At 39.5% G+C, this 13,938-nt stretch overlaps 1 protein-coding gene across 2 annotated transcripts in view; it reads left to right on the top strand.

Moving 5' to 3' along the window:
* The first annotated feature begins 5,623 nt into the window (after positions 1–5,623).
* The window catches only part of NEK9 (NIMA related kinase 9), a 56,373-nt gene continuing 48,058 nt past the window's right edge, over positions 5,624–13,938 (top strand). Inside the window, exons 1-3 of one of the 2 annotated variants that reach the window (XM_061611778.1) lie at positions 5,624–6,140; positions 8,077–8,254; positions 10,585–10,640. In XM_061611778.1, the coding sequence (XP_061467762.1) occupies positions 5,952–6,140; positions 8,077–8,254; positions 10,585–10,640 (423 nt within the window). In that variant the 5' untranslated portion in view covers positions 5,624–5,951. The remainder of the gene's footprint in view (positions 6,141–8,076; positions 8,255–10,584; positions 10,641–13,938) is intronic. The other variant, XM_061611777.1, reaches the window with a different exon arrangement.

Raw genomic sequence — 13,938 nt, 5'->3', positions numbered from 1 at the left:
AATTTACTGATGATGTGTTTGGGGTCCTGTGGTAAGCTGATCCTAGCCCTCATACTGATCATGGGTTTTTGTGGCTGCAGTTAGCTGCCTTCTTTCCCCCCTCCCACGTTTTGCTAACTTGACCCCCTAACCTTAATAAGGACAGCCATTGGAGAAATGCTAGCAGCTTGAGCCTGGGGTGCTTGGGCTACTAGCAGGCCTTATTGGGAGTGGAGTGGAGTGGAGACTGCTTTGTATCCTTGCTGCTTTGGGACATGAGCAGAAGATTTTGTATTGATTTTTTTTCCAATTAATTTTTATTCAAATTTTCAAAACCAAAACAATACAAAAAGAAAAAAAATATTAAAATATTGACTTCCGGTTTGTCGTAGTTCAGCTATAAGTCTATAATATATAACAAGCCTGTCTCTTAATAGATTATAAAATCACCTTCCTCCAGCAGTTATCTTCATTGGTATCAAATCTCATCAACATATCATTTTATTCTTCCACAAAAAGTCAAAGAGAAGTTTCCAATCCTTGAGATATATGTCCATCAATTTTTTTTCTAGATAAACATGTCAATTAATCCAACTCATCAAGTCTACTAAGTCCAGTAATTTCAAATCGCTCTTCTTCCATTATCCGTGTTGGTTCCATCTTCCATCTTTACGCACCCAATAGTCTTGCTGTCATAGTCATATAGTAAGAGTCTGATAGGAATATCTTTTATCACAGATATTTCCTTGCCATCAATTACGAACATATCACTGAAGTATTGTTGCAAAGCCGCATCTCTGTTCCTCTTTTTTACAGAATACACTAGCACATCTCTTGAAGATTTTTCCATTGACACAAAACGGATTAATTCTGTTAACTTTCTCCATTTCAAGTTCCATCAAATCCAGTCCAGGAATTTTTTCGAACCGATAATATCTTTATCTCCAATCTCTTCATCAATTCCTTCAGGGACAGCGCTGAGTTCCAAACCGTAATATTTGTCTCCAGGATCCATCACAGCCAGGAAATCCAAATCTTTTTCCAGGTCCATATTTAATGCAATCTCCATAGTTTGAACCTTGCCTTTAATTTTTCTTTCATCCTTTTTTGGTTTTCCAGGTCTATCTTTATTCTCCTTTCTCACAGAATCCTGAATTTCTTTCAGCTCCTGTCTCATTTCGTCAAATTCAATTCTCAACGCTTGACTATTATTTCTCAGTTCTTGTTTTACTGAATTAATCCCATTCATTATTTTCTGAAACATGTCTAAAGATAAAGTCCCTTCTTGTACATCCATAATCTTCTTAATTGTCATTCTTAAAACCAAAGGAAAAAAATAATTCAATTTTCAATGTCCCAAGCAAAGAGCAGTTTATTTCTTTATCCAGTTACAAAGGAGTTAATCTTTCAAACCAACTGACGTCACACTCTAGACAGCCCTTATCTCTTATATGCCCAGAAGTGCGAAAACAGCTTTAGTTCACAGCGTCCAAATAACTAGTAGCAGAAAGAATGAGCAGATTCGTCAAAAAAAAAGTAGACCAGAAAAAATAGTCCCAGACATATATTACATAAAAGTCTTATAAATCAAAAAGATTTTTCTTTTCTCTTCCAATCAGAAACCCCTCATCCGTTGTAATCTTTATAATGCTAATTTCCATGTCAGCTTTTTGCAATAAAAGATAGGCTATTTTTATTTTCTTCCCCCTTAGTTCCGTGAGTAAAAGAGAAAGTTTTGGCTCACCCAGGTTTTCTTAATTGCTGGTTCTTTGACAAATCTCTTTAGCTGTATAGATATCAAAATAATGAGCGTAGACAGGAGAATGCTTGCCTGTTAGTCCGCTTTTCTTTGAAGAAAAAAAAACGGGTCACTTATTCAGCTGAGCTAGCTAGAAATCCTCGCTCCGTCCGAGCTGCTGGAAGACCTTCTTTCACAGACAATTCTGACGAATTCCAGTCTCCAACAAACACAACAAAGCTGTGTGGGAAATCTCACGTTTCTTCCTTATCCGGAAGAAATTATCCCCAGTCAAAAAAAACCCTTCTGACTGGATTTAAAACTGAAAAAGTTTCATCCAAGACGGGAGCCCGTCTCAGAGGCTGCACAGGCGGAGGGATCCTCCTGGGAAGTCCAAGATTTTGTATTGATTGTGTGACATTCAGCACAATTACTATTATTATTTTTGCCCCAGGAATATATGGTGTTTGTTTACCAGTTTTTCAATCTGCACAATTACAGCTGTCAAAAATCCCCAACAACCCTAAAATGAACTTGCATGGCACTAACAAAATATACAAATACTTTTCTTAGAAGGTTGCTTTTGGGAGTAAAAAGTTACATTTAAAGGAACTCTTAACCCTTTTGCTGGGACTAGCTAAAAACATACTTGAACACATTCCAAAATGCACTGTATGGGTTCATAGATTGGGAATGGCAGTTGATGACAATAATAAATTGTGGCTCCTTAGAGCACTCAGCTGATTCTCAACCATGGTTGATGACTGACATGAAAGATTATAAATCTTAATGCATGTTATTTTAAAAGGAGTTTGTAATCTGATAATGGGCAAACCAATGAAGTCCATTCTAATACTGTATATGTATCAGTTTATTCTTATTGCACAAAAAATTTTGCAATGCAGGTTACAACTAGCCTGCTTTAGATCTACCTTCTGTAGACTACCATTTTTAATAGTTCAGAATAAAATAGTGCTGTGGACTTGTTTAGTCATATGATGTCTAGTTTGAAAGTACAATGTGAGGTTTAAGAGGGAAAATTCCCAGCATCTTCCAAGTTATCACAGTCTGTCCACTTGTCCTTGCTTGAATGTCTTTAAGCTTGTAAATACTGTAAATCTATTTTCTAATAGTTATATTTTGAAATGGGAGTATGACTCTCAAGTTCCAGATGGTAGGTGTGCTGGATCTGTTAGTGGTTTAGGAAAGGCACACCATGTAGCTCAGAAGCACCCATGATCCAGGGCTGAATAATGGCACTTGACAAGCTACCAGCCTTGCAGGAATAAAGTGATGTCTTTTATCAACCATCCTTCTTCCCAGGTCTAGCTGCAGAAGGAGTGAGGAAGAGGGGTAGTGGTTGATACTCACACATCCAAACTGTGTTGTAACCTTTTGGTCCAAATGGTGCTGAGTCAGTCATTTCCCCTCCAACAAAGTTCAAGAGAGTATGACTTCTTTACATTGCTTTTATTCTACCTATTGAAAATAAACTACTAGGAGTTCCTCAGCTATTACATTTGCTGTTTGCAATTAGCAAAAACCTCTTGTCAGGTTGTGAACCAAAAAATACCAACAGTAATATTACTTCCCATTGAACTGGTGGTGCAAGCTAATAAAAGTGAAGTACTTTGTTGCTGGTTGATAGGAAATTGCTACATTTGAAAATGCATTCATCAAATTTTTGTTCTATATACCCTAGGTGGGACAAAATTTCCTATAAATGCCTTGCTTTATGTTGTCATCCTATATGAGACTGGATTTTTTCTTTTTTGCAAGCCATCATGTGAGCAAATATCTAAACTGCAGGATGACTTCTTACTGCAAATTGTGTTGATGAAACAATGAATTTAAAGTGACCCATTTTTATGTAATTAAAGGTAAAGGATGTGAATCCTGACCACTTAGAACAGGGCTGGGAAACCTGTGTACCACCAGATATTGCTGGATTACAATGGGATTAAACCAGAGAAAAAGTGCAATTGTCCAAAATGTGTTATTGCCCTGCACTAATATTCTTCAGCAGCATTTAGCAAAGGAAATACCTATAGTACTATATTTTTGTACAGTAGCTGATAAGGACTGTCCCTGCCCTGAGGAAGAAATCTCTTGTTTCCAAAATGGGTCAGGCAATAATAAAAGATTTTGGGCATTTTGAGAACTTCTTATGTGATTTACTCTAAATTCAGTATATAAACTTTTTTCGGGGGATGGTGGATTACAACACCTTTAATCCCTGACTGTTGGCCATGCTTTCTGCGGCTGATGGGAGATTAAGTCCAACATTTGGAGGACTACCGGTTCCCATTTCCTAGAATTCAGGAGTGCGGTGGGAGAAAAGATGTTAATTATTATGGCTAAGTTTATAGTAGCGAGAATTTTGAAAGTGCAGATACATGGGACTGGCTAAGACAGGGTGTACTGCACATGAACTAATACACATTATATATAGAACCACACTACAACAGGCCTTGTGCAGAGAACCTTAATTGTATTATCAATTAATTGCATTCTGTTTTTGTACAGCGGCCAAAGTACTTTGCCTATGTGTGCTTATTTTTATATGGATAGTATAAAACATTTGAAAAATGCTAATACCATCTTCAGGAGTGACCAGCACAATATGTTTTGAAAAATGGTGTGCAATGATGAAGGATAATAATAATGGGGGCACTCAGTTCTTTTTCCTGTTAACTGAATATTAATGCTATTGGTCACCATCCAGTGGGTCATATAAAAGAATGCCCATCTTGGTGATATTTTGCTAATAATGACCTGTTTCATATACAAATACCTACACACAGTAGTAACCAGCATATAGCTCATATATTGATCATGCAGCGCTATATATAGTTGCTGTGTGTACATATGTTTCAGAAATCTGTGTAGGGAATTATATGTATAGGTTCTGGAAGCATCTTCAGTGTAGAAAAATTGTGGAACATAACTTGCAAGCAGCTCTGAGAAGATCTTAGCCAGCAACTAAGACTGAACAAAGCGACAATACCTTCTACAAAGCTTATCATGGAGCATGACTGGTCTTCAGCGGAAGTTACTGCAAGCGGTGCTAGTTTCTTCTTCACGAACTTAAATCTGTTGAAGATTCATTTTTTGCCTTTTGTAGTAAATGGGTTTACCAGTCTGGAGAATCTTTCAAAGAAAGAACTATGTCAGTGGTCAGTTTTAAATCGAACGCATGTATATACTAGTTAAAGTGAATTTAGTTTTTAACTATAGTCAAGGGAAATGTCAACACAAGTTTAAAAGGGCAGTCAGTGGACGTGCTCATTCTTGTTCTGGAAACTAGCACATTAAAGGAGAAAGGATTGGGATCCCGTTGCCACAGAAAGGGCGATGGACGTACACACAGTGTTTTGTGTTGCACTGACTAGTTATGATTATCGCCTCAACCGACGAAGTGGCTTATTGGAAAAAGGTCAAGGAAGGTTCTCGGGTACAGTCCTCCCTGGCACCCATTTAGCAGTCCCTACCTGTTCTGGTTTGGGAGAATCAGTCTCAAATTCCCGCGAAACCCTGAGCGAGTGGCAGTCTGTTTCCCAGCCTCGTTCTCTCACTTTTAACAGAAACAATGGCGACTGTCTCACTGGGCTGTGAGAGGACAGAAGACTCTTGAAGCACTCTGTACACAAAAGTGCTGCGTAAAAGATTTCTTTCAGTTCCTGCTGGGACCCTGAGTGCGTTACGCTTCTCTGGAACACGGGGCTGGGGTAGGGGGAACATGCTATTCACAGCACCCAAGCTTCCCCGGAACCTGTCTCGTCCTAGACTCCCCACAAGCGAGTACTGTACAGACCCTCTCGCTCCCCCCTCATTTGAGCTTCTGGTGTCGAGGTCTGTTATGAATATCTCCTCTCTCCCCCCGGCGGGTGCTCGCGGAAACTGAAGTGGTTCCGGGTCGGGGGTGGAAGAAGCAGCCAACATGGAGCGTTGGGGGGCTGCGGGGCCTCAGGGAGGCCGGTGAAGGGGGCAGCCCGGGCGGGGGACCCTGTTACTGTCCGGATTGATGCCGGGAGAGAGGTGCGCGCGTGCGCATAGTTGGAGCCCCACTGAATCTGAGGCGGCAGGCGCTGGCTGCGTTATCTGAGGCAACAGCAGGAAGCTGCTCACCGTCTCTCTATAGGGGGCCGTAACTCTTCTTGATCCCTGCGGGGGAGCCTCTGTTTCCCCTCAGCGTTCTCTTTCGCAGTCCCAGGCAGGCGGCACTGGAGTAGCTATGTCTTTGGGCGAGTATGAGAGGCACTGCGACTCCATCAACTCTGACTTCGGCAACGAGTCGTCCAACAGGAGCGGCCCCCGGCCTGGCCCTATCTTAGGCGGTGAGCAAGAGGAGTTGCATTATGCGCCCATCCGTGTTCTGGGCCGGGGTGCCTTCGGAGAAGCCACCTTGTACCGTCGGACTGAGGTAAATCTGCGCCCGGCGCCTCCCCTTCCCTCGCATCCCGCCATTCTTTTTCTCTCCCCTTGTCCCGAAAAGAGTTTATTCAGGCTACTCCCCTCCCCCAATTGTTAGAATCCCAACTCTAACCCACAAGGAACGATGGTATTATTAGACCAAAAAATACTCCTCAAGTTGCAACCCCTCAGGGTTTTTCCTCACTGGATCTTTTGAATTCCTGCATGTCCTGCAGTTGTTAAAAGACACAAGAGATCCAGCCAGAAAAAATAAAAATAAAAAGGTGGTAGCCTTGATTATGCTTCTAGTAGCCTATTTTAGAACGCGCAGGTATGTACTTCTTCAGGGATCGTTCTCAAATGGAAGACACGGATGGCACTTTAAAGTGGCAAAACCATTATTGACTTTGGAAAGTATGCAGTAGAAGTGAGCACCTCCAGATTCCTGCCGAAGAGACATGGTTCTCTGATAATGTTTTGATAACACCTGCATGATGATGATGAGTCTAATCATGGTTGAGGTCAGAAAATTTCTTTGTATGCAAAATCCAGGAGGTTTTGCTATGTTAACTTGAACTTGGTGCGGCTTACTCCAATCTCTGTTACTACCAGTTAATTGGGACTAAACTACACTTGTTGCTAAATGTGTCACTTGGGTTGTGTGATTGATTCTTCAACTGAAAATAGCAACTGGTTAATCTGGATCGGCATAGGGAGGGGGTTAACCCTTTTCTCCTGGGCCATGATCCAAAATAAAATTAAAGCTGTTATTTGGTATGGGAGGGAAACTTTAGTTGACATCAATTATTAATTTCCAGATCTAGTTTGGCACTTAGAAAATGATAGAATTTGGATATCTGAAAATGAAATGCTGCACAAGGATATAGGGATGTTATTTCCATTCCTTTCAAACAGCCTCCTGTTCAGGCAGAAAAAGAATGACAGGATGGAAGAAGGAGAAGGCAGCTGTATAGCTGCATCATATTTCTGCAAGGATTTGCAGACATATCATTTACAGTTCACAGAGGCTGATAACAAAGGCTAGTTATAGGCTGTTAAACCAAGAATAACATTTAAGGAAAGTATCTTACACAAAGTTATTAGTGGCACACCCGTACAAGCTCTAACCTTTGGGGAGGGGGATGTGAGAAATGTAAGTGATTATACCCTATCACAATCTATTTATTGGTTTCTTCAGCAAGAAAAGTTAACAGGGCCCAGTTAATTTAAAAGACCCAAAAATGTAGTTGTGATTTTCAGAGGTGGAGGTAGAAATGTCTTGCTAAGCTGACACTTTCTAGAATCTCAGCACATCAAACAGTTCCAGATAAAACTCTTCCATTGCTTAATATATTTCCATTCTATTAATTGTTTTACATTGTTATCAATAGTAGGTTATTTCACCAGTGTTTCCTGTAAGGAAAAGAAATCTTGACGCCACAACTCAATTTGTACTACCTTTTAATATGGTGTTAAACAGAAGTTAAGGTCCCTGATCACATATTCTTATATAGTTTCAATATTTAAATAACCCACTTAATAGACTCGCTGGATAAAACCACAGAATGATCTGGAATCCCCTGGAAGGATATAACACTAAATACCTCCCAAGTTCCTATGTCTTTTCTATATAAAGCTGTGGCTGGAATATCTGACAGCTCCTATGAACTAATTAATTCCTGTTGTGGAATATAAACAGTGTTTGGGTGGAGTTGTGTATGAAATAAAAACATAATCTTTTCTCTGAAAAGCTTGTGACATTGGATAATTATTTAAAAGGAAGAGAGTGTCAGTTGCAGATAGTGGGTCTTGGCATCAGAAATAGGGAAACTCCATTTGAATTCCTAAGAGAATTTGTGACTGAATCAAGTAAATACAAAAAGAGGTTTATATCTTCTAAGAAGTGAAAAACATACATTTAACTAACTAGAATTCTTGTATTCCAGGATGACTCACTTGTAGTGTGGAAGGAAGTGGATCTTACAAGACTGTCAGAAAAAGAACGCCGTGATGCTTTGAATGAGATTGTTATCCTTGCACTTTTGCAGCATGACAACATCATTGCCTATTACAATCATTTCATGGACAACACCACACTTCTGATTGAACTGGAGTACTGTAATGGTGAGAATTCTGTCTTGTAAACAGAAAGCATCTCTTCCATCTTAGGTTCTGTGGAGAAAGATGTAACACAGAGAGACTATGTTTTGTTTATAGACTGCAGGCTGTAGCAGCAGTTCTAGGAACACAAACCAGACTCATCTTGGAGAACTGCCACTTATGTTTCACAGATATATGATCTAAAGTGTATTGGTGGAAGGAAATTTAGTATGCAGAAATAGCTAGAGGAAAGATGAGGTGCTCAATGCACAATAAATCAGATGTGAATTTGCAAAGCAAATAATACAGAAACTTTAGTAGTACACTGACTAACAAACAAGCAGTCTGTCTCTGCTTATGGTCTTACATTTATTGCTAAGCATTACTGTAACTGGATTGTCAGTACCATATTGCACTTGCATATCTTACTGCTGCATTTGGTGATCAGAAAATAATGGCTTCTCAGATCTCAAATATAACTGAGAAAATATTTTTTTTAAAACCATAGGCAGCTGACTTATATCAAGTCAGACGATTAGTTCATGTGGCATTTCTACACTGACTAGCAGTTGCTCTCCAGGATTTCAGACAGGAATCTCTCCCAGCCCTAACTAGAGATGCCAGGAATTGATAATGGGACCTTCTGTATGCAAAACAGATGTTCTACCACTGAGTAACCCTTCCCCTAGACATGGAATATGTGGCTTGACTGCTGCTGCTAACATTTTTCTGATTATTTTTTTTTCTTGGTTGATTTCATGCATGTTTGCTTTTTTTAAAATAGATTTTTATTAATTTTTTATACACCCTATACATAACATCTATCCCCACTCCACCCACCATACATCGCTCCAAATACCTGCTTGTCCGTAACCTTGCATTGGTGTGCTGAAGAAGATGCCGAAGATACAGAATGGGACCTGGGGGAGAGTCCTAGTAACTTGCAATCAGGAAGTTCTGAGACAAGAGGCTTCAGTACTTCTGACAGTGACAGCTCCTCCCTCTTAGCTCCAGTTACAACAGATGGAACGCTGTCTGATCGGAACCCATCCCTTCTCTTCCCCTCCCTTCTCCCAGGGTGCTGCTGCCATGCACATCTCCTCTAGAGGAGGAGGAGGATCTTAGTGACATGACACCGCCCCATCGCCTCAGACACGTAGACAACTGAGATGGCAGGCTCAGCTGGCCCCTACTCTCCCACCTCGATGGGAGTGCTCGCATGTGCACACACTCCCATTCTGTGACACCTTCCTCATGTGAGAAGAAGGAGCCCCACCAAACCTATTTAAGAGTTGTAAGGAGATGTGTCTAACTGCTGAGGCAATGTCTTGGCTTTGAGTAGACATGCCTAGTTATGTTGTATAGAGATTCAGAATCTTGTGTAACCTGTAAGCTGATTCATGAAGTGCACTAAACTGGAGTTTTTTATTAAACACACTGGAGAAAGATACACCAGTGGGGCCAAGTCTGATTCCAGCGGGTTAGACCAGGACAATTACCATTTTTATTCATCTCATAATAATACAGATAGTAATAATGATCTCCACAGTCTCATAAAGGGGGTAGGTACTGTTCTGCGACTATTAGCCCATGATGCGAACAAAATAAATGGTTGCCAACATTTTGTGAAAGTGTTTCATTCTTTGCTCATCTTCACTTCCTGTATTAATTTTTCTAGCAGTTCTATCTCCCATATTTTTCCATACCATCTGTTTTTTGAAATCTTTCCAACATCTGGCTATACCTTGACAGTCAGCTGCTAACATAACACTAATTAATTTTTTACTTCACAACCCAGTATTTCTGTTTATGAATACATTTAACAGTGCTAATTCTGGCATTAGCTGCACTCTTTCAGTGATCTTACCCATTTCAATTTGTACCTCAACCCAGAATTATTTACTCTGGGGTGATATTTTTAGCTGTCTGCAGAACCATCCATTCTGACTTCCTCACTAACATTCAATTCACTACGAAATTTCATTGGTTTGGTTTTGAACTATACTTAAATTTAGAAGATGGTGCTTCATGTCAACTAAGCACTGGCCTTGTTTCATGCGTGATATCTTCCTGAATATAATCTGAAAGATAAAATTTTACCTTGTAGGCTTGCATAAGTGAGCTGAAGAAGAGCTTTCAAACATGTTGGAATTGAAATCTCTATCATTAAACATTTTGCCTGTAATATCCATTGGGGTTGGGGTGGGTTACAGTAAGCAACAGCAAAAAATAAGGAAGGAGTGGCTTTTTCCATTGAAAAGGTTTGGGAAAATGGCCAATTCCTGGAGGACTTCTAGTAAATAATGATAGAACATTTAAATCAATAACTAAACATTTCTCTTTCTTAATTGTAGGGGGAAATCTCTACGATAAGATCCTGCGGCAGAAAGACAAGTTGTTTGAGGAAGAGGTAACTTGAAAAAATCAAGAAACAATGGGACAGAGTCTACCTCAGCTTCATGTGCCTAGTTATCCCAATATTAATTGCATGCTTGTTACTGCCTTCAAGTCGATTGCGACTTATGGTGACCCTATGAATCAGTGACCTCCAAGAGCATCTGTCATGAACCACCCTATTCAGATATTGTAAGTTCAGGTCTGTGGCTTTCTTTATGGAATCAATCCATCTCTTGTTTGGCCTTCCTCTTTTTCTACTCCCTTCTGTTTTCCCCAGCATTATTGTCTTTTTTAGTGAATCATGTCTTCTCATGATGTGTCCAAAGTATGATAACTTCAGTTTCATCATTTTAGCTTCTAGTGATAGTTCTGGTTTAGCTTGATCTAACATCCAATTATTTGTCTTTTTCCCAGTCCATGGTATGTGCAAAGCTCTCCTCCAACACCACATTTCAAATGAGTTGATTTTTCTCTACTTTTTTCACTGTCCAACTTTCACATCCATATATAGAGATCGGGAATACCATGGTCTGAATGATCCTCACTTTAGTGTTCAGTGATGCATCTTTGCATTTGAAGACCTTTTCTAGTCCTCTCATAGCTGCCCTCCCCAGTCCTAGCCTTCTTCTGATTTCTTGACTATTGTCTCCATTTTGGTTAATGACTGTGCCAAGGTATTGATAATCCTTGACCAGTTCAATGTCCTCGTTGTCAACTTTAAAGTGACATAACTCTTCTATTGTCGTTACTTTAGTCTTCTTGATGTTCAGCTGTAGTCCTGCTTTTGTGCTTTCCACTTTAACTTTCATCAGCATTCGTTTCAAATCATTACTGGTTTCTGCTAGTAGTATGGTATCGTCTGGATTTCTTAAATTATTGATATTCCTCCAAGTTCACACCTCCTTCATCTTGGTCCAATCCACTTTCCATATGATATGTTCTGCGTATAGATTAAACAAATAGGGTGATAAAATACACCCCTGTCTCACACCCTTTCCTATGGGGAACCAATCTGTTTCTCCACATTCTGTCCTTACAATAGCCTCTTGTCCAGAGTATAGGTTGCGCATCAGGACAATCAGATACTGTGGCACCCCCATTTCTTTTAAAGCATTCCATAGTTTTTCATGATCTACACAATCAAAGGCTTTGCTGTAATCTATAAAGCATAGGGTGATTTCTTCTGAAATTCCTTGGTCCGTTCCATTATCCAACATATATTTGGATACGATCTCTGGTACCTCTTCCCTTTCTAAATCCAGCTTGGATGTCTGGCATTTCTTGCTCCATATATGATAAGAGCCTTTGTTGTAGAATTTTGGGCATTACTTTACTTGCATGGGATATTAAGGTAATAGTTTGATAATTACTGCATTCCCTGGGATCCCCTTTCTTTGAAATTGGAATGTATATTGAACACTTCCAGTCTGTGGGCCATTGTTTAGTTTTCCCTATTTGTTGATAAAATTTTGTCAAAATTTGCACAGATCCAGTCTCAGTAACTTGTAGCAATTCTATTGGTATGCCATCTGTTCCTGGTGATTTGATTCTTCCAAGTATTTTAAGAGTAGCTTTAACCTCACATTCTAAAATTTCTGGTTCTTCATCATACGGTTCCTCCATGAATGAATCTTGTCATCCTTGCATCTCTTTTATAGAGTTCCAGTGTATTGCTTCCATCTTCCTTTTATTTAATCTCAGCCAGTCAGTGTATTCCCCTGTTGATTATTCAACATCCCTACTCTTGGTTTAAATTTCCCTTTAATTTCTTTAATCTTTTGGAATAGGGTCTTGTTCTTCCCTTTTTGTTGTCCTCTTCTATTTCTATACAGTAACTATTGTAATAGTTCTCTTTGTCCTTGCGTACTAGTCACTGTATTGTTGCATTTAGGGTTCTAACCGTGTTTCTGTCACCTTTTGCTTTGCTTTCCTCTCTTTAACCATTTTAAGTGTTTCTTCAGTTATCCATTGAGATACTTCTCTCTTTTTAACTAGAGCTCCTCTTGGGAGGAAGAGCAGAATATAAAAAAAATAATAAATAAATAGAGGTTTTGTCTTTTTGCATTCTTTCCTGATCATGTCTGACTTCAGTCCATAGTCCTTTTGGTTCTCTGTGAACTAATTTTAAAGCCTCAAATCTGTTCCTTATTTGATCTTTATATGCTTCTGGGATGTTATTTAAATTGTATTTTGGCATTATGATTGATTTGTTGTTCTTTAGCTTTACTCTGATTTTTGATATTACCAGTTCATGATCTGTACTGCAGTCTGCTTTTGGTCTTGTTTTCACAGAAAGTATGGAACTTCTCCATCTTCTGCTACCAATTATATAATCAATTTGGTTCCTATATTGACCATTTGGTGATGTCCACATGTACAGTCTTCTTTTTGGTTGCTCAAAAAATGTGTTTGCGAGAAACAAATTACTGGTTTCACAGAATTCAATAAGTCTTTCTCCTGCTTCATTTCTATCTCCTAAGCCCCATTTCCCCACAATTCCTAATTCTTCTCTGTTCCCTACTTTTGCATTCCAGTCCCCCATGATTATCAGCACATCTTGTTTTGGTGTGTGATCAATTTCTTCCTGTACTTCTGCGTAAAATCTCTCCAATTCCTCTTCTTCTGCATTTGCCGTTGGAGTGTAGACTTGGATGATGGTTATGTTAATAGTTTTCCCATTTAATCTCATTGATATTACTCGCTCAGACATTGCATTATAACTCCTAATTGCTTTTGCTACATCACTTCTCACTATTAAAGCAACCCCGTTTCTTCTTAATTTCTCATTTCCTGCATAAAATATTTTGTAGTTGCCTCATTGAAAATGTCCCATTCCCGTCCATTTTAATTCACTGACACAAGTATTGTAACGTTGATATGTTCCATTTCTTGCTTGACAATTTCTAGCTTTCCCTGGTTCATGCTTCACACATTCCATGTTTCTATTGCGTGCATTATACAACTCCAGACTCTCCTTTTGTGTCTGTATGCATCAGCCTCTGGGCTTCGTTTTGGCTTTGACTCAGCTGCCTCATTAGTCACAGCGCTACTCGTCCTTTTTTCTTCCCCAGTAGCTCTTTGAATGCCTTCTAACCTGGGGATCTCATTTTCCAGCACTATCTTGTGTTGCTTTTTGGATACACTGTTCATAGGGTTTTATGGTAACAGGTATTCAGAGGTGGTTTATCATTGCCTTCCTCTGAGTCTGGATGCATCTTAGTCTGGTGTCTCAGCTTTGACCATTCTGCCTTGGGTGCCCCTGCTAGGAATCTAGTCTCTTGGTCTAGACTCCTTACTGCATTGCTCTCAGC

Source organism: Rhineura floridana, chromosome 2, assembly GCF_030035675.1.
Source record: "Rhineura floridana isolate rRhiFlo1 chromosome 2, rRhiFlo1.hap2, whole genome shotgun sequence".
Taxonomy (NCBI): domain Eukaryota; kingdom Metazoa; phylum Chordata; class Lepidosauria; order Squamata; family Rhineuridae; genus Rhineura; species Rhineura floridana.
Note: the sequence above shows the minus strand (reverse complement) of the source record. Positions and strands in the feature narration are given on the sequence as shown.